The sequence below is a fragment of the Abramis brama genome, assembly GCF_963993115.1.
Source record: "Abramis brama genome assembly, chromosome: 13".
In the NCBI taxonomy this organism is placed as follows: domain Eukaryota; kingdom Metazoa; phylum Chordata; class Actinopteri; order Cypriniformes; family Leuciscidae; genus Abramis; species Abramis brama.
This window is the reverse complement of record NC_139975.1, coordinates 20,396,050-20,415,164: the sequence shown is the minus strand read 5'-3', so window position 1 is coordinate 20,415,164 and position 19,115 is coordinate 20,396,050. Positions and strand designations below refer to the sequence as shown.

Genomic DNA, 19,115 nt, shown 5'->3' with positions numbered 1-19,115 from the left:
TTAAAGTGCATGAAATAAAATGAAAAAGGTATCAGGTCCATACTGGTTCAGATTCAATAGCCGATGATTCAGTTACATTGTTTCCGATGCTTTTCCTCTTTTAATTGAGCATGCGCAGATCGCGCACCATCCTTCACCCTGAAGCAGCAACAGTGAAATGTCGATATGATATGCTGCTAATTAATGGACACTTATAGTGATCTCTGTCAATCGTTCGGGTAATATTCTGCGATTACTCCTTTTTCTCTAAATGGTTGAATGTAAAGATGTAATAGTGTTTGAATCACACAGTGTGCGTGGTGTTAAATCAATTGTTTGTGCAATCAACTTTTAACTAGTGTATGCCTGATTCAGATAAGTACTAGCAGTCATTGGAGACCGTAACGTGAAAACGGCTGTAGTTATTATGATGATGACTCACATAAGCTCTCCATATCTAGTGTGCCCCTCTGGGTGGGGCCGTTGCTGCACGCGGCCTCCAGGCTGAAGAACACGGACCGGCTTAAACGAAGAAAAGTTTACCGTTTAATCCAGCGTCAGTTAGTAAGCGTCACCTTGCATTTTAATCTCAGTTTTACTTTATTTTGGTTAATCTTAACGTTATGTTGACAGCTGAACAACAGGGTCGGCTGCAGTACATGTGACAAACCCACATATGTGTACCCAGCTGAGCTCAAAGAGATGGTCCGGTCTGCCTTTCCAAAGGACATCTGTGACTACGACGACCCCTGTCACGAAAATGTGAGAGCCCGATTAAGTTGATGCTCGATTTGCACTCAAATAGCCCATGGATAATAACTGATTCACCTTTGTTGCAGGTTGTTGCCGTCACAATGGAAGACTTTAAAATGATGGAGTTATCTTGTTCTGGGATGGATTTGACAGTTAAACTGCAGTTGCAGTAACGTTAGATCTAATGGTTCAGAATTGTAGGCTGTGTGTGTTATGTCCATAAAATAATGTAAGTTTAATTACTATGTTTAAAGTAGGCTAACTTTATATAGGCCTATGTAAATAGTTCGGTTTCCTTAAATAAATAGGCTTTTGTAAAAAAAAATTTCTAAACATTTGTTAATGTTATAATATAGCTATATAGCCTCATTTATTACCGCTAAGTGTGAGTTTGCGTTTCACTGCAAAACCTATCATTTGCGTATGTGCAGGTGCATAAAAATGTAAAGTGCATAAAATAGTATTTATCTTAAACGTTTTGTTGTAGTATTATTTGTTTAGTGTTTGATGTTGAAAGTGAACGACTCTGACAGTCCAGCACTGAGTAATTGACCTGCTGGACACCATGGCAACGAATACACAACCTATACACGAACTAACAGTCGAGTTAGTTCTATTAACCTACTGACTGTTTAACACAAGGCATACACAATTCGAGGTAAGTATATATTGAGCCATATATAATAGTGAAAGTATAATGCATACTGGTGTAGTAGGCTATCTGCTAATGCAATCATAGCGTGATGATCTGCATAAACTAGTTTGCGCGGCTGCGCTCATTTTCTATTCCTTTTCTTCCATAAATGCTGTGTATCAAACTTTAGAAAATGCCTCCAGAAGGGAAATCTGACATGGAGCGGATTGGCATCTTTAAAGAGTTGGGATACATCTCAATAGGGGACAAATATACACCTTTTATTTACCGTAAGTGTAACGAACATACTAAACTTTATTAGTAACAGTTGGTGGCGCAGTGTGAGTTTGTTGCGAAGAGCGCATCAACCACAACTTGCTTCAAAATAAAAATGTTATGGTCACTAGGTACAAAAGCTGTTACTGGGGTGGTACCTTTTCGAAAACTAAATTTTTCCTTTAGTTACTAGTGTGTAGCCTACACTTTAGGTAGGCTACTAATATGTACCTTTAAAGTAGGCCTAACAATATACTTTTATATGCCTACTTTTTTTCTGAGTAAAATCGCAAATGAACATGATATTTCCTAATGTAAAATAATGTAGCTTTCACAGTCTAATTTAGTTTTTATTTACTTGTGACATATATCAAATCGCCACAGTAGCCGCATAGTAGGCTAATAGCCTTTTAGCAAACAGGTCACCATGTCAATTTTTGTTGTTATCTACCGAGGAAACTGGCTACTTGTCACGCTTTTACCCCACTGAATATTTCTCAAGTCAGTTTCTGTAAAGGCACACATAATTTCAACCCGTTTTCACAGACATGGCTTAAGCCTGTAAATTAGTCCTTGACTAAAATGCATGTTTGAGCTGTTTTAACTGAAAGCAACTTGCACTGCTATCTTAAAATATGTCACTGCCATTGTTTTTTTCTGAATATGCACACCAAAAGTAATAGTTTTTTTGTTGTTGTTGTTGTTGTTTTGTTAAAAGCTAAAAGCTGCTAAAATGTTTTAATTGAACTTAGGCCTAATCCTGACTTAATCTAAGACCTGTCAGTGAAAAAGAGTCATAAATCCCTGTTTCAGCACCATTTATTTTTGGCTTAAAAACTTGTGCTGAACGATCACAGTTCAGCTTTTTGAGTTAAAATAAATCAACCTTTAATATATAGTACGCTGCGTTGTCACTGTGACTGTATTGTGTTCATGTGTTCATTAAAAAATATGATGCTATAGCAATACAGTACAATAAGCATTTTTGTATACAATGTAAGACACAGGATAATGTGACAGCTGCATAACATAGAAAAAATAAAATGGTTAATATGTAATGTTTGTGTAATGCACTTTGTTGTCGCTGAAAGGCCCATGTAATGACTCCGCATACAAGAACAAACAGATGCTACCAGGAGGATTTAAATCAAAGTCCGCGCTTCAGACGGGATACTTCGACACAGAGTTTAAGAGGATCTTTGAGAGAGAGGCGCTCACAGACCCTGTCAAAATAGCCAGACAATACAAGATACAACAGGCCAAAAAGAACATAGGCAAAGCCTTTCTTCCCAGTAACGGAGAGAAAAAAACGTAAGTCCTCCTTTCTTTCTGTGGTACACAACTTGTTTAATAAATAATTTTTTATATATATATAGTATTCAATGATTAACAATTGTGAAAATATAAGAATTAAAAATATTTGTATTTGTAGTAGTAGTATTAGCCTAACTGTTGTTGTGGCAATGGACTACAAGATATTACAGGGATCATTTCCCCTTAAAAACCTCATAATTTTTTTTTCTCATTTTGTTGCAAACCTGTATGGCTTTCTTTCTTTGTGTTCAACAGAAGAAAGTCATACAGATTTGAGCAACATGAGGGTGAGTAAATGAAGACATAATGTTTGGGCGAACTATAACTCTAATATTCGGTAGCTTTATTTAACCTTGTAATAAAGTGTACCCCACTGGTGTAAAGAATATCCAGAAAGATAATGAATCTGTACAGTAAGGAGAACAAGGTTGAACCCAAGATGTATATGTTTCGAGGCTATTTCATTAGTGTGACAGTTGGCATGGTCTATTAAAATCTAAAGACATGAAAAAGACTCCAGAACCTAGATTTTGTTTTGGACATGCTTTGTGCTTTTTAATGATGTGTTTGACCCGAAAACAAGATAAAATCCTCAGTTTTTCAAAAACAAGGATTTCACCATAATGCAATAGTTCAAAGCATCAAATGCAAACAGTCTTTTTCATGTGCATCTGAGAGAATGCAAAAAAATATACACAAAACCTGAGGAGTAATAGTGTTGTTTTTCCAATTTATACCAAAAAAAAAAAAAAAAAAAAACTGCCATACAGCTATCATTCCTAATATGGTCTTTGCAGTTGCTTAATAGTTTTCTCTGATTTGTAGATGTGGGATGGGCAGCTATTATGGGACAATTGGGGGTCCCATTCAAGCAATGAGTACCCTACAGATTCCAAGGAAACCAAACAAATCAGCTGGGAAAAACTTCTACACCAATCCACCCAAGAAGGGAAGTTATGGGTAAGCAAATTACATTATCCTTTAATAATGCAAGTGTCTGTGGTTTCGTGTCAGATGTATTGATTTGTCCTTGTTCTCTGATAGCTATCCTGACATCACTCTCTCCAAGATGGTGTCCTATTCCTCAGACCCATATGATCGAGCCAAGGAAATGCTAAAGGTATTTTTAGCTCTACCTAAATGAGATTTTTTTATCAGGCTCCCAGGTCCTTGTTTTAATTAAGATAAGGCGTCCGCTGAGTGCCTGACAGTATAATTCTATGCAAGCATAAGACTGTGTTCTCTTCCTCTAATGAGAGAGATAATTTGTTTACCAGCGTGAGATCATGTCACACAAATCCATGCTGAAAGGGGGAGCGTTTCGTTTGAACCTTCATCCAAATGAATGCTTTGACAGCAATCCTTACAAATTTGACAAACCTCTACCACCTCCAAAGAAGGCTGATGGGAAAAAACACTTTATGGTGCCCTTCAAACCAAGTTCACCCAGTAAAAAGGTACATAATATGCCTAAAAGGAGATAAAGAAGTTAGCTGTCTTGGAACATTTTGTGGAGTATTATTTTGGTAGTATGCTGAGGTATTGTATTCTTATTATCTGCAGAATGGAGGCATGAAAGCTGGAACATTTGACTCCTACCCCAGCTACTCTGCAGAACCCTATGGCACCAAAAAGACTAAATCATCGATGACAAATAAGGAAGGAAATATATTTCACCCCTCCCCAGGTCCAAAGAGTACACCTGTCAAGAGCATCATCAGCCTCAATGTCAAAAAGTAAGCTGGGGTCCAGGACCAAGACACCCATATCACACTCCAAACTGTGCTTAATGCTTTGCATAATAATGATCATTAATATTAGTTGCTTACCAAATTCCACAGGGAAAGACACTTGAGGCTCACAGTAATGTACTGTAACTTTATTTTGCAGGGCTGTGAACGCCACAAACTACAATCAAATCCTCTCAGTCATGGCATATTGAGAACTGCTCAGTAAAATATTGCTTTTTTCTATTTCTTACACAGTTTGTGCGCATTACCAAATACCTTGTACATAGATGATGGCGTATTTGAATCTGTATTAAAAGCAAAATTACCTTTCTTGCGTATTTTAAGAATAACTGAAACCTAATATGATTGATGTGTTGAAATTTAGGATTTAATCTGCACAGATGCCTAATATGTAAAATCAGAAATCAGAAGTTTACTCATGGCTTTTCAACAAGAACTAGATTAAGGCCTTGAGAAAGAGATTACACCTGGCATTAATTTGTATTTTTTTTTTGTGTGTGTGTGATTTGGATCACAAATGGTCAGTGCTAAATGCGCTTTATAATCATTACACTGAAACATACAAATATAGTCAGAAACGCATGTTTCCACCTTGCATTTGTAGTGTAAACTCTATGGCCTGGTTTCACAGACAGGGCTTAGATTAAGCCAAAATTAGGCCTTAGTTCAATTAGTACATTTATAAACGTGCCTTTGATTTAAAAAAAAAAAAGAAAACATTACTGGTGTGCATCTTAAGACAAAAGATCTCAAGTCTCTATCTGACTTAATTTAAGCTATATCAGTGCAAGTTGCTTTCAGTTAAAACATAGTCTGGGACTAGCTTAAGCCTTCTCTGTGAAACCGGGGGTATCCGTCCTAAATGTGTTCCGAACCGCAGTGAAGCAACCAAATATGCACCCATGCACCAAATGTGATTGTTCAGGGACAAGTTGTGAGAAAGCGCACCAAAGAAAGTGATTAAATCTTGCATTGCTCTAAAACATGCAGATTATGCTCAAAATAGCCGTTTTTATTCTCTTCCTTTCCTGCTTGCAAGTCACGTAAGCCACGCAACATGGATTTGTTCATAGTGTTCATGCCCTGCACTCTGTTGTAGAGTGTGGCAAAATAAGTTGGGAGTGTCTCGTCAAAATCTGAACACAAGTAGACACAGAAGATCAATTTGAAGTGCATGTTAATACCAGGTGTAAACAGTAATGATATGATCACTTAAAATGCTGTGGTATACAGGGTCAAAAAGTTGCCTTGCGTTCTCTTTTATAAAATAATATGAAGTTTGAAGGTTCAAGCTCTATTCTTACACTAACCAGATAGGGCAAACAATACAAATTGTCTAATTTCAACTGTCAGTTGTGTGAGTTCTGAGTTTTTCCGTCCCTCTAAGCAGTGGGATATACAGTAACTAGATCATGTCCCTCAGGTGGGGTCATTCGCATTCGGGCATGGGCTTCACAGTACAACTGTCCCTCCACAAAAAAGTAGCCCTTCTGCTTCAAGTTCACACCACAGTCTGAGCACACGAAACAGGCTGGATGGCGGTACTTGTCCCGAGCTTTCACCACCGTTCCTCTGTAAGCCAGTTGTAGAAACAGTTTCATTTAATGAAGTAGTTAAAATGCATGAACACAATTCAGTGTAGAAGAGTTTGGTAATATATGATCAAAGAAGACACCATTTGTGCGATCTCATGCTGAATGCTGAATACTCACACAATGCCGGTGCCACATTTATCACAGAGAGGCAGCTTCTGCAGTGAGGATGTAGCCGCTTGTGGTTTTGACACTGGGGCTTTTACACTTCTAGTCACCATGGGCCTTGTGCCTGTCAGAATAATAGACGAAAAAGAGGCTCAGATCCACTTCGGGAATGTGAAATGCTCCCTCATAAAAACTCATCTGAATCCAGACCATTAAAAGATCAGCAGGCTCTGACTGATGTCATTAGCAGAACTGCTAAGGGATATTGAAGTCAAATTGAGTATAACTTTGACTTCTTCATCAGTGCTACTAGCTGTAATTTCTGTCTTATGAATTCAACATTCCACCCTTCTAAAGACGGGTGGTGTTGTAATAAATAAAGGCAGCTCACCATCACTCTCGACATAGTCTTGCAAGGCCTTAAACGATCCAGACTGACGTGGTTCATGTGGCAGCGCATGGTCCTCTTGGAGCATACGGTATACATGGGATTCTTCAATGGATGTTAGAGGTTTAGGGCTGAAAACGGATAAAAGGCAGAAGCACATAACGTTTGTCCATTCAGTGAAAATTACCATTCAATGTTATATAAAAGTTTGGCAGTGCACATTATGAGTATTAATGGCATATTTTTTATTGCCGGTTTTTGGCCGAAAGAGAAAAACGACCGAAAATATGAGCCGAAAATAAATGCCGCCGCACCCCTAGTGTTCAGCGGACAGGTTTCACTCTCGCTCTAGCCGTTATAAGCGCTCTATGCTAGGGGTTAAACTGATCATAGTAGATCCGTACGGACCAGGCCCCATGGTTCGGCACTGGTGTTTTCTGGATTAATTGCTAAGTTTCACCATCAATTCGGTTCTTGCTCACTATTATCTGCATGCACAGCCGCACATAGAGTGACAGCACGTGAATTGATTCCTCTTTTGGATCTCTGTGCTCTTGAATGGACACATACACACAAACTTATGTCAAAATACCAGTCTCAGCAAGTATTCTTGTAAACACAGTCGGTTATGTCTTAAATGAACGAAAAGAGATGAGAAAGAAATCGGATGTGCATCACTATATTAGATCCGTGCATTCGGTCTTAAAGTGACAGCAATCTATAAATAACTGCTGCTAAGTCATTAATGTTAATCAAACAACAAAACATAGCTTTAACAAAGATTAACTTAATTTTTACAGTGAACACAATAATGTTTTTGTTTTTTTACATTTAGGCCTAATCATTACATGTCTGTACCGGAATTCAAACTTACTTTATTTGTAACTTTGTTATGCTGTGTTTAGTGTATTTGAACCCACCTACCCCTCTCCCAATTCAGTATCATTAAAATGACAATTTCATTAAAAAGTCTAATATTAATACAATTATACAAAAATAAGCAAATGTAAACAACAAATTTTGGTTTCGGTTTTTGACAAAGTGCATCCAGAATTTTCGGTTTCGGCCCAGAATTTTTTATTTTGGTGCATCCCTAGAATTTTAGTTAAAGGAATGTCCCAGATTTAAAACAAGTTAGCATAAACATGCTGTTGATTACCACAGTAAATTTTGACCTGTGATGTCTATGGGACAAGGCGTTCCAGAGGGTTTAATAGCAAAAACTGCAAAGCTCATATTTTTGTTATTCCATAAAAAGACATATGTTGTTTAAATTGTAGAGCTGTCTAAATCGTTCTTTCCGCAGTGAGGCTACTGTATAAGTCGATGGACTTCTAGTTATATAGTAAAAGACACCATGTTTTCTGGCTTTGTAAGAGGCTAACTGAACAGTTTTACTAACAATTTTATCACACTAGTCTCATATGAACCCATAATGTTTGTATTATGTGCATTTATTTTAAATAATAGTTTTTTTTTTTTTTATTGAGCGTTGAACTTGATAATTTATGTATGGAAGCTTGTTTTCGCCACTGAATAATAAATAAATAATAATAATTGCGACTTTTTTTCTCACAATTGCGAGATATGAAGTCAGAATTGTGAGAAATAAAGTCGCAATTCTGAGAAATAAAGTCACAATTGCGAGATATAAAGTCGCAATTCTGAAAAAAATAAAGTCGCAATTCTGAGAAATAAAGTCGCAATTGCGAGATATAGGCTAAAGTCGCAATTCTGAGAAATAAAGTTGCAATTGGGAGTTATAAAGTCAGAATTGCATGATATAAAGTCGCAATTGCGTGTTATAAAGTCAGAATTGGGAGATATAAACTATTCTGGGGTAAAAAAAAAAAAGTCTGTCTTTTTTTTCCTTAGAATTGGAATTTATATCTCACAACTGTGAGAAAAGATGTTAGAATTACGAGATATAAACTCGCAATTATGTGTTATAAAGTCAGAATTGCGTGATATAAAGTCGCAATTGCGAGAAAAAAAGTCAGAATTCTGACTTTATAAGACGTTGCGACTTTATTTCACGCAATTCTGACTTTATATCTCGCAATTCTGGCTTTATAACACGCAATTGCGACTATATTTCACGCAATTCTGACTTTATATCTCGCAATTCTGAGAAATAAAGTCAGAATTGCAAGATGTAAACTCGCAATTGTGAGATAAAAAGCAATTATCTTTTAAAATGTTTTATTCTGTGGTGGAAACAAGCTTCCATATTTATGACTTTAATTGCTGTAAACACAATTCAAATTGAGCAAAACCTATTAATTATAAAGAAATTTCCATGATTTAATATTTTATTAATATCAGTGTCTTTTCCAGACCTGTAGAACATAACTGAAAGTTTCCCCTTTTTTTTCATCTGTAGGAACCCTGTTAACCTGTTTTTTTTTTTTATGCTTACTGTATCAGCATGAGCTGGTAGATTTGTAAGGTGGTGTAAAGCAAGCGTGATGGAAACAAAGCTCTGGTTACCTGGGCGATGCCTGACTGATTACAGTGGACATCTGAGCCTGCTGCAGTTTGTTTGAAACATTGTCTGCTGAGTATAATGCAATAGGGGAGTTATACTGTGCAGAAGGAGATGCCTTGGACCCAGCCGATGGGGTGCCAGGCATCTGAGCTACATTTCCCATCAGCGTCTGGGATGTACTGTCACTGGAGTTGTGTAAGGTCAGTGTATAATAGCCAGATGAACCAAACCAGGAAGCAATCAAATCAAAGGGGCCACATAGAGGAAACAGAAAATGACAAACAAGACAGAAAAGAATGGAAGAAGTAGTTAGAGATGTACATAGAGCTTCGGTATATAATGCGCTTCTGCTATATAATACATCAGAAAGTTTGTTCTAAGTTATATGAATGTAAAATATAATAATTCTACTGTGATTATGTGACCATAATGACTACATGCAGGGTGCTTTTGTCTAATGACCTCCTTTGGCTTGCAGTTGTGAAGGGCTTTGGCCTGACATTAAACTTGTGTTCGAAGTAATCAACGTCCTGTAAGACATAAGAGTGAAGATGTTAATAGACAGGTGAAAGGAGCAAAAGTCCTCCAAGATCCAACACTGCAGGCCCAAATGTGGATATTTGTCTGCTATAACGTACTAGTATTCAGCATTAAATAAGGGGTTGGCCTTTCTTAACATCTTTCTATCATCATTTTCTATCCAAATGCTTATATTCAGGCTGCAGGAAGTCTTGTGAGGACTTCTGGCGTGTGTTAGTTGGTAAGTGGGCAGCCGGTCTACAGCAAGCAGAGGGAAGTGTCTTAGTCCATATGGCTGGGGTGATCCAAGTTGGCACTCACCCCTCAGGCTTTTCATGCACCAGACCCCGGATCTGTCCTTGCAGGGCGTCCTGGATGTTATCTTGAGAGTAGAGGCCTATGGGAGTGTTGTAGGCGGAGCTCACCACCTGTGTTTTGTCATCCAAACTGGCGGCAGCCACAAAGGGCTGTGCTCTTCTGTTATGACCTGTGCCAATAGGTTTATACTCCTGCATGTGTAGGACAGATGGACACACTGCATACTTAAAGCCCCACACAAACACCACATTCTCCAGATATGTCCTTTTGTTAAAGATGCTTAACTTCTCAAAACATTTTTAATGGTTGCATATTTTTTCATTTAAATCTGGCAAATTACATGCGTTTGCGTGTATGTGTGCATGTGCGTTTGTGTAAGTATTTATATGGCTCTACTTTAAGTTATATTGTGTTGGACAAGGACAAATCTACTTTTGGTCAAACAAAACATAGCAGACTTGCACAATTTTTAAAGGGATACTTCACCCAAAAATGAAAATCCTCTCGTCATTTACTCACCCTCGTGCTGTTCCAGATGTATATGACTTACTTGCTTCTTTGGATCACAGAGATTTTTTGAAAAATAACCCATTTCTGTCAGTCCATATAATGCAAGTGGATGCTTGGAACCCTCAAAGTTGACACTTCAAAAACCACGAAAAACAAACACGACAGTAATCCATAGGAGGACCCTACTTTGATGATGCAATGTCTTCTGCAGTGAAAAATGATAGGTGTGAGTGAGAAAAATACTAATATTTGAAACTTTTTAAACTATAAACCAGCTTTCAGCCTACTGTCATATGTGGGTTCATGAGTTCCCCCTTTATGTAAACACCAACACATTATGAAACTCATGCGAGAAGTGATTCGGAAGCACAAAGGACCATCATTTCTTGCGTGAGTGCTTCACAATGCGTTTGCGTCAATATTAGAATTTTTCACACACACCTATCTTCGTTTGTGTTATACATGAGAAAGAGAGGCATATACATCTGGGACAGCATGAGTAAATGAGACCATTTTCGTTTTTGGGTGGAGTATCTCTTTAACATGCCTCATGCACTCTAGCATTTCTTTAAAAAATAAAAAGTCTTTAATTATCCATTTTATTGCTGCATGTTATAAGCAGATACAAATAAAGAGCTGTGCATTTATCTTCCAAGTGCACTTACTTGCTTCTCTGCCTCCAAATTGATTTTGAATGGGTTGACTTTCCCCTCTTCTATAACCTGAGGTGACCACATTTTAGTTTCTGGCCTGCAACACATAATGCACACAGTTAGACACGCTGTACTCGCCTCCTGTGAAACTGTAAAAAAAGATCAAAGAGCACTAAGGGGTGGGGTGGGGGGGGTCATTACTGGGCAACAGGACCATGACCTCTTCTAGATAGTAAAGTAACGTCAACAGTCTGGCATGTACAAGCCAGATGCTTTATAGGAGGGTATTAATCACTGAGGAATGACACATTCATCGTTGTCATAAATAAGGCTCTGTGGGTTCTGATGGACACTTTCATAGCAAGGGGTAAAGACAAATTCTTTCGGGACTCCTGCTTACAGTTCTCTGTAACTTTAAAAGGAGGTGAGAGAACATGATATAAAGTTGTTGAAAGACGCCTAACGCTGTTTGTAACACTATCCTTTAATGAGAAAAGCTCATGGTACCTCTCTATCTTGAGGAAAAGCTGATTGGTGGAGTCTTTGATCTTGTTCTGAGCTTCAGCGTGAGTCACACCGTCTGTGGACACTCCCTGGATGGCCAGGATGATGTCTCCGGGACACAGGTTGACCCGAGATGCCTTACTGCCTGGAGTCACCTGAAAGCAAGAACCTTTTTTGTTTTAGTGAATTAATAATTCATGATTTTATATATATATATGAAAACCAAGAAACTAAAATGAATAGAACATTTCTTAGACTTAGATAAAAAATCTTACTGCTTTAAATTATTCCTTTTATTATGATCACATTTCAATCACCCCTAGATTCAATGTAAATGGGGGTGGTTTAGGATCGTGTCCGCTCAGGACAATGGGGCTTCTACATCACTTTGGATAAATATGCTAAATGGTTATTTTTTTACTGTAGAAATTTACTGTAGATTTGAAAGCATTCAGATTCTTAAGATCAGATGTGAACCTTCTTTTAAAGTCACAGTAAGTTTCCAGCAAACCATGGAACAGTTTAGACCTAAACAGAAAGTGACAGGGGTAGAAACAATCTGTTGACCCTCTGGTTTAGAAGTGGACTAAAAATAGCACGAAACGTGGATATGTCAGTCAAGGCCGTGTATCGCCCTCGGGGGGAACACAGTCAGGCCTATTGGTGGTTGATGATCTGACTGTTCTGGCATTCACCCTGCAGCCCGGTGTTTCTCTGCCCTCTCCTTCCATCATGCTCTCTTTCATTAATGGACTCTGACATCATTCCTTACTCCTCTCATCACTGGTGGCTCATTTTCTTAGGTATTCTCATCGTCGCCCTAGTCGTTTATCTCATCACCTCGTCCTGTGTGCAGGTCTCGTTCTATCTGCCTCCTCCTGACTCAGCTGCTCTATTATATCCCAGTACCGCTGACCTTCTTCTTTTTAGGTCTGCCTCTCAAGAGGAGAAGATTTATACCAGGTCAAGTCATGCAAGTTATTTAAGACCAGAGGGTTTTAGTTTTCCATCATAAGTGCTTAATGTCATGAAGATTTGTGATGTTTTATTCCGAATGCATAATTTATTGACTGATGAAGCTAGCAGTGATTAAGCCTTTTTCCTGTCAAATAACAATCACAGTGTAATATTTCATTTCCTGACGCCGTTCTCACTTTGTGTACACAACAAAATCACCTTTGTCCGCCTGTATTTTCTAGAGAGAATACATCTTTGATGATGTCATTTAAGAGACATTGATCTCTGGCCATATTTAAGGCAACAAACGAAAAACTAGACTTTATTTCCCCTGTAGACATCTATTATCGGGGCGTCTGCAGAAAGGTTGGCTGTGAAGAAATAAGCACCCAAATTGTTCAGAATGGACACAATGAAAATGAGATTGTTCCCTTGACACTACTCAAACAAATGGAGGATGTGTTTGGCTCAAAAACAAAGACACTCTGTTTAATAGATGGAAACAAAAGGAGCTATGAACTGAGATGAAACCATCGAGTGACTGGTATCTGAGTTTCAGTATAAACAGAAACATGAACATAACAGTTTTAGCTATGCAGCACCTGTGCAGAAAAATCCCCAAGGTGACACAAACCCACAAGAGAAGCATGTAAGGGCAAGCTGAGCATTAGACATTATGTTCAGAGCAACATCAGACAGAATAAATTAAAGGGATAGTTCATCTAAAAATGAAAATGTATTTACCCTCATGTCATTCCAAAGCCATGATTTTCTTCAGTTAAAAAGGGGTCCACTGACTTTCATTGTATGGACAAAAAAAGAGGTTTTTCAACACAGTAACACAGCTATTCCTTTAATTTTTTTCTGCTGACTGAACCTACGTGGAAACCGACACGAGGGTGATTAAATGATAAAATGGAAAAAGCTCAAGGTTGATGCTCAACCATGAACTATCCCCATCATGCCCTTTAGCAAAACACTAAAGCCCAGGTTGTTCCAGGGGGAATGTCCCAGTAATAAATGTACTGTGTCGCTTTCGGTAAAGCATCTGCCCAATGACTGGATTTAGTAATTTACATTTTTAATTCAACAGTATAATTTAGACAGTCTGATTTGGCTTCTCATAAAAGCTCCATCTGTGCTGGCATGCCCGCATCAATGGAGGCTAATGTTACTCGAATAAGAACATCAGGAATCAGAGAATGAGAAAAGAACCACCTTGCTGGCATCAATATGTGTATGATTACAGACAGCGGTTATACAAAGAAACCACACATATTCTGCATTAGTCATCAGTATTTCTCCGCTTGAAAACACGATATATTTAGCTTTCAGGTTCTGGGTATTGACGTACACAAAAATAAGAAACGCTCATTCTAATCCATTTAAATTATGTTTGAGCTGGTTTTATTGTTTTTGTTTGAAATCAAATCCAATGCCATTTTCACGAGGATGGAAGTTATTAGCAAGGAATGTTAAATAAACCTGATTGGTTTATTTTAAGAATGACATCATTCTGTTCAGCTGAGACTTCACATTTAGTTCACCTAGAAGTTCATTTTCCCACTAATGTGGCCCAAAAAACCAGTGATGCATTAGAAAAAAACGTTTTTTTTGGACGTTTCATGGTTAATAACTTTGTATTATCTTGGAATACCATGGTATATTAATAAGTTAATCATTGAAAAACCATTATACCATCTTATACCAGCACTGTGCTATGCATCCAACCACATTCTTTTTCTTCAGTTTTTTCTGTTTTTTTTCCAATTCATATTTCGTAAGACCTGCAGTTCTGCTTCTAATCAGGGAGTATGAAGACAGTCATTTTTACGACGAACTCTCTGTTCTCCACTGCATTTTTTCCCACAATTTATGGTGAATGTCAGAACTGGCTTTCTTAAGTATAAGAATATACTTGAATGTCGTGATCAAAGAGCTGCTGTTGATGAGACTGAGCCACTAATCAAACTGCTACATTCCACACATCAGAATGCAGCACTGTTCAGACACAGGCCTGGATAAGAGACAAAAGTCATTATGTAGATGCTGTGTAGCTACAATACATAGCATTTTCCCCAGTCAGACTCCCAACAGATTTCTGAGAAGGAGAGAGACAGCACAAGTTAGACGAGACTGCTTGCACCATGTAAGGGAATCAGGGAAATTAGTAGTTTTATTCTGGTGTAGCCTTATAGGATCCTCTTAGCCTTCACCAAAACTGTGCAGCTGCAGAGCATAAATCTAGCATGCCATTGTACCTGTCTCTTATTCAGTTCAAAATAATTAGATGTATGAAATGACACGCTTTCACCACCATCCAGGTGATCTAGTGTCAGGCATTTATGAACAATCCTATTGGATAAGAGGTCTGTTATGGTGCTGACATAGTAACTTCAATTAAAGAGATTGTTCAATTCATCTCTCACATGGTTGCTGTTAACCTTTGACCTCTTCTTTTACCACAAATGTTCAGACTTCATTGGCTGTTTAAAATATTTTTGGACTAAGAGCTTCGCGATTCATTCAGACAACAGGTGTAGAGATCCCCTCTGGAGCCTGTGTGTGTGTGTGTGTGTGTGTGTGTGTGTGTGTGTTAGTAGCTCAAAAATAGTCAAATCAGTGATATTGTGAAATATTATTACAATTTAAAATAATGTTTTTTAATATATTTTAAAATGTAATTTATTCATGTGATGCAAAGCTGTATTTTCAGCATCATTACTTCTGTCTTGTGTCACATGATCCTTCAGAAAGCACTCTGAGCTGATTTGCTCAAGAAACATTTCAATGTTGAAAAAAAAGTTGTGCTGCTCAATATTTTTGTGGAAACCGTGATGCATTTGATATATTAATGAAAGTTCAAAAGAACAGCATTTGTTTGAAATAAAAATCTTGTAACAATTTAAATTATCACTTTTGATCAATGCATCCTTGCTGAATGCAAGTATTCATTTTTTAAAATGCACTACTAGAGAAAGTCACATAATAACATAAAAAAAAACTGAGTCAATATAACAAACATATAAAGTCTCTATTGGGAAATGATTCCCTGACAACCAAAGATGTTTCTAAAAATGAATGTCAGTTTGAACTTGTGACTCTAAAAATATTTCTCTGAAATGTTTCTCACTGTCCTCCTCAGTAACGTCTAAAGTAAGGTCCTGGGAATCTTTTTTATGATCCACCCACTGGTTTCTCATGCCCACGGCGGTGTTACCCAGCACATCAAAAGCATCATTATATCTTGAGTGGATTGTGTGAAGCAGCAGAGACTTTAGCCAAAGGCTTTCACTTACCCGAGTAATGGTCAGCGGCTGGTTGAAATCTTTGCCTCCTGAAAGCCGAAATCCCCAAGGGGCTGGCCCGTCCAGTACCACGTTCTGTGGCATTTCTGTCTTGTTCTGTTTAGTCTCTTTCTCAAAGTTGAACTTGGTTCTTCAGTGAAGAATGAAGAATCTCAATTGGCGAGAGATCTGCAGGAAGAAGAGAATGATCAGCTCTATCCCTCCTAGCCTGGACGAATTGCTCACCCTACCACGACTGGAAGCCAGTGCCTGTCTCTGAATCCCTTTTAAGCATGAGTGTGGGATTAGGAGAGTGAATGAAAGAAAGATGATGCCAGGATGCCACTCCTCTTGTGAGGTCATAGGGTAGACTGAGAAACTGAGGGTTCAAACTCTCTCCCCACCTCCTTCAGATCCAAACCTTACACCCTTTATGATTAATCCTCTTTCCCCATAACTATTAGCTGTTCAATAACTAAAATCTCCCTTCACTCTGTCATCACCCTGTGTGCTGTCTAGACTTTTCTTTCCTTACCGCTGGCCAGACACCTGTGCCTGAATGAGAGGAGAACTCGTCATGAAATTAAGGCTGAGCGTTGAGTCAGAGCCTTTGCTGTCGATGAGCAGATTGAGCTATTTACAGAGCACAATAACAAAACCATATCATGTCATATTGTCATATCAACACAGCACTTTTTTAAACATCTCCTCTTAGGAATGTAAACAATTTTAATAGCACAGCCACATAAGGGAACATTGAAAACTGTGTGGATTTCAGTCCAAGTGATAATTCTCTCATAAAAGAAAAAATGCCTTAAGGCCCCTTCACACCAAGGATGATAACTACAAATATAATGATATAGTTCTAAAAATCATTTTCAATATTAAAGAATAGCAGAGTTCACACCACAGCTACGATATCGGCTCAGAGAAACGATATCGAATCACTTTCAGAACGATTTTATCCAGCTGATGGACGATACAAAATATTGACAGCCAATCAGAATCCATTCTGCTGTAACGAGCTCGAGCATCGAGTCCGCTGGTGTGGACGCTAGTTATCTATAGTTATCGTTCTTGGTGTGTGGACGGACCTTTTAATGTTTAGGGTGGTTACAACTTACAGCCAAATAATATCATTGTAATTTGCTTTGGATTATTAAACATTAGGACCAAGTGGCATGTGCAAATAAATGACGAACTAACTTTTCGCAATGACTGTTACCAACTAGTGTTTTTTAGGTGATTTTTTTTATCGCATGTACAGACTTCTCCTCAACTTCACACAAGCACAGTACCACAAGTGAAGTTCACCACATTGGTATCTAATAAGTTAAATCTGGTTCAGAACTATCTTGCCACTGTGCTGCTTTTCAATAGCTTTTCGACTTTATGTAAATGCGTAACAAGGCATCATCTAGAGCATGCGCACCAGTCAGGTTTATTTAAAACATTTTATTCTTTTAATAAAAAAAAAAAAAACTGTATTCGCAAATGTAGGTTTTCCTGTAAAAAAAAAAAAAAAAAAAAAAAACTCAAGAAAGAAATATAACATTACATTGACTTTTTTTATCAAGCAAAGATCTACATCAAACCCATCTAGTGAGCAATTGTTTGTTACATTTATGATGGTCTTTTCTTGATTTAAAAAAACAAACAAAAAAAAACATTGCAGGTAGACATTCATGAAGTAAGTGTCCAAATAGCCTACTTTGATTAACAGCCAAGTAGCCAAAACTTTGGATGCCATTCATTATTTCAGAGCTGCCATAAGGAGTGTTTCTATTCATCAGTAGGCCTACTGCGACACAGGCACCCCATCAAAAAAATGTGTCCCCATATTTTTGCACTCATGAATATGGATTTTGCAAACATTTCAAAATTTAAAATAGGTCCAGCCCCTGGCTGTCGTCATGTTTATTATGCGAAATAAAGGCACATGCTCACGATGCTTGTTTCCAAAGTAAAGTTTATGTAGCCTAACAGCACAGAGAGGACTGTGTACTGTATGTGGCACTGGAGTGGCCTGTGTGCTCTTCATTTGAAGGCCAAACATTCTAGCTTGAGAGCACTTGTATTGTAGGCTTGAACAGCTCCTTGTTTGGTGTGCCAGGGAAGGGCTATTTGTCATGGCCTGAGCTACATCAAATCTACGAAACCAGAACACCAGAAAATCCTTCTCTAACCCAAGTCATCACTTTGTGTACCTTCTAGTAATTAAAAGGACAGGCTATCCAAAAATGTCATTTACTCACCCTCACGTTGTTCCAAAAGTCAAGGGGGTTTAACTTTGAAATGACATGAGAGTGAGTAAATTATGATTTTGGGCCAACAGATTGGCTTGGATGTTAACGAGGTTTGAGCTCTGTTCCCAGATATTTATATCAGAGAGCGTGTGAGATTTTGCTCCAGTAAAAACAAATGCGGGAAAAGCACAAAGTCTAGACAGAAACCCCTGCCTTCTGTGAGTGAGCTGGATGGCTCTGGTTCTTTCTCTGGGACAGAAACTCAGACAGGCTCTCCACTGACCCTCTTGTTTACTGTGTCTCCATGGCAGCAGGAGGGACAACTCCAGGACACGATGTGGCTGTTTATAGACCCGGACGGTCTGCAGGGACTAGATTGCTAGCAGAAGGATGATGTCCAGGATGGCATAATTATCCTTACGGAGACTGTGAATCCCACTAAGAAAATATATGACTTTATTTATGTACTTTTGCACAGAGAAAGAAAAGGCAAAGAAACTTTAAAAACATTGATTGCTTTTACTTTTTGGAGAGTCTAATTATATATATATATATATATATATATTGTTTATTAATAAATGGGTGGACATGTTGATTTACCAGCAGCAATAGTTTAGCACTTTGCATGTCATGTCTTTATATAATTCAGTGATGTGATATTCTGTCTATTCTTGACCAGTGAAATTAGTCCGTTTTTATCCTATCAGAATCCATCACACACTCTAGCACCAAATGTTCAATGCCAGAATTATACTAGGTTTAAATGAATGAACATATCACAGTGTTCTGTACTTTATAAACATTTGTTTCTGAAACATGCATTATTAAAAATGTATCC

At 38.0% G+C, this 19,115-nt stretch overlaps 2 protein-coding genes across 6 annotated transcripts; one reads left to right on the top strand and one right to left on the bottom strand.

The window, feature by feature from the left end:
- Positions 1 to 455: 455 nt before the first annotated feature.
- On the top strand, positions 456 to 18,726 carry cfap96 (cilia and flagella associated protein 96). Of its 3 annotated transcripts, XM_084133341.1 has the most exons (9): positions 456 to 535; positions 613 to 741; positions 819 to 1,656; positions 2,734 to 2,953; positions 3,782 to 3,916; positions 4,001 to 4,076; positions 4,234 to 4,413; positions 4,520 to 4,692; positions 4,847 to 5,016. In XM_084133341.1, exons 3-9 carry the CDS (start codon positions 1,560 to 1,562, stop codon positions 4,896 to 4,898), a joined length of 933 nt encoding a protein of 310 aa, XP_083989467.1. In that variant the 5' UTR covers positions 456 to 535; positions 613 to 741; positions 819 to 1,559; the 3' UTR covers positions 4,899 to 5,016. The 3 variants fall into 3 exon arrangements, with proteins under 3 accessions (XP_083989467.1, XP_083989468.1, XP_083989469.1); XM_084133342.1 differs by lacking the exons at positions 456 to 535; positions 613 to 741 and having other exon boundaries at positions 1,294 to 1,390; positions 1,557 to 1,656; XM_084133343.1 differs by lacking the exons at positions 456 to 535; positions 613 to 741; positions 4,847 to 5,016 and adding an exon at positions 18,589 to 18,726 and having other exon boundaries at positions 1,432 to 1,656.
- On the bottom strand, positions 5,148 to 16,330 carry pdlim3b (PDZ and LIM domain 3b). Of its 3 annotated transcripts, none has more exons than XM_084133338.1 (8): positions 16,044 to 16,309; positions 11,791 to 11,942; positions 11,296 to 11,380; positions 10,124 to 10,311; positions 9,286 to 9,468; positions 6,799 to 6,926; positions 6,420 to 6,531; positions 5,148 to 6,279 (listed from the first exon to the last, which is right to left on the bottom strand). In XM_084133338.1, the coding sequence occupies exons 1-8, from the start codon at positions 16,134 to 16,136 to the stop codon at positions 6,090 to 6,092; spliced, it is 1,131 nt and encodes a 376-aa protein (XP_083989464.1). In that variant the 5' UTR covers positions 16,137 to 16,309; the 3' UTR covers positions 5,148 to 6,089. The 3 variants fall into 3 exon arrangements, with proteins under 3 accessions (XP_083989464.1, XP_083989465.1, XP_083989466.1); XM_084133339.1 differs by lacking the exon at positions 10,124 to 10,311 and adding an exon at positions 9,746 to 9,813; XM_084133340.1 differs by lacking the exon at positions 9,286 to 9,468 and having other exon boundaries at positions 16,044 to 16,330.
- Positions 18,727 to 19,115: the final 389 nt, after the last annotated feature.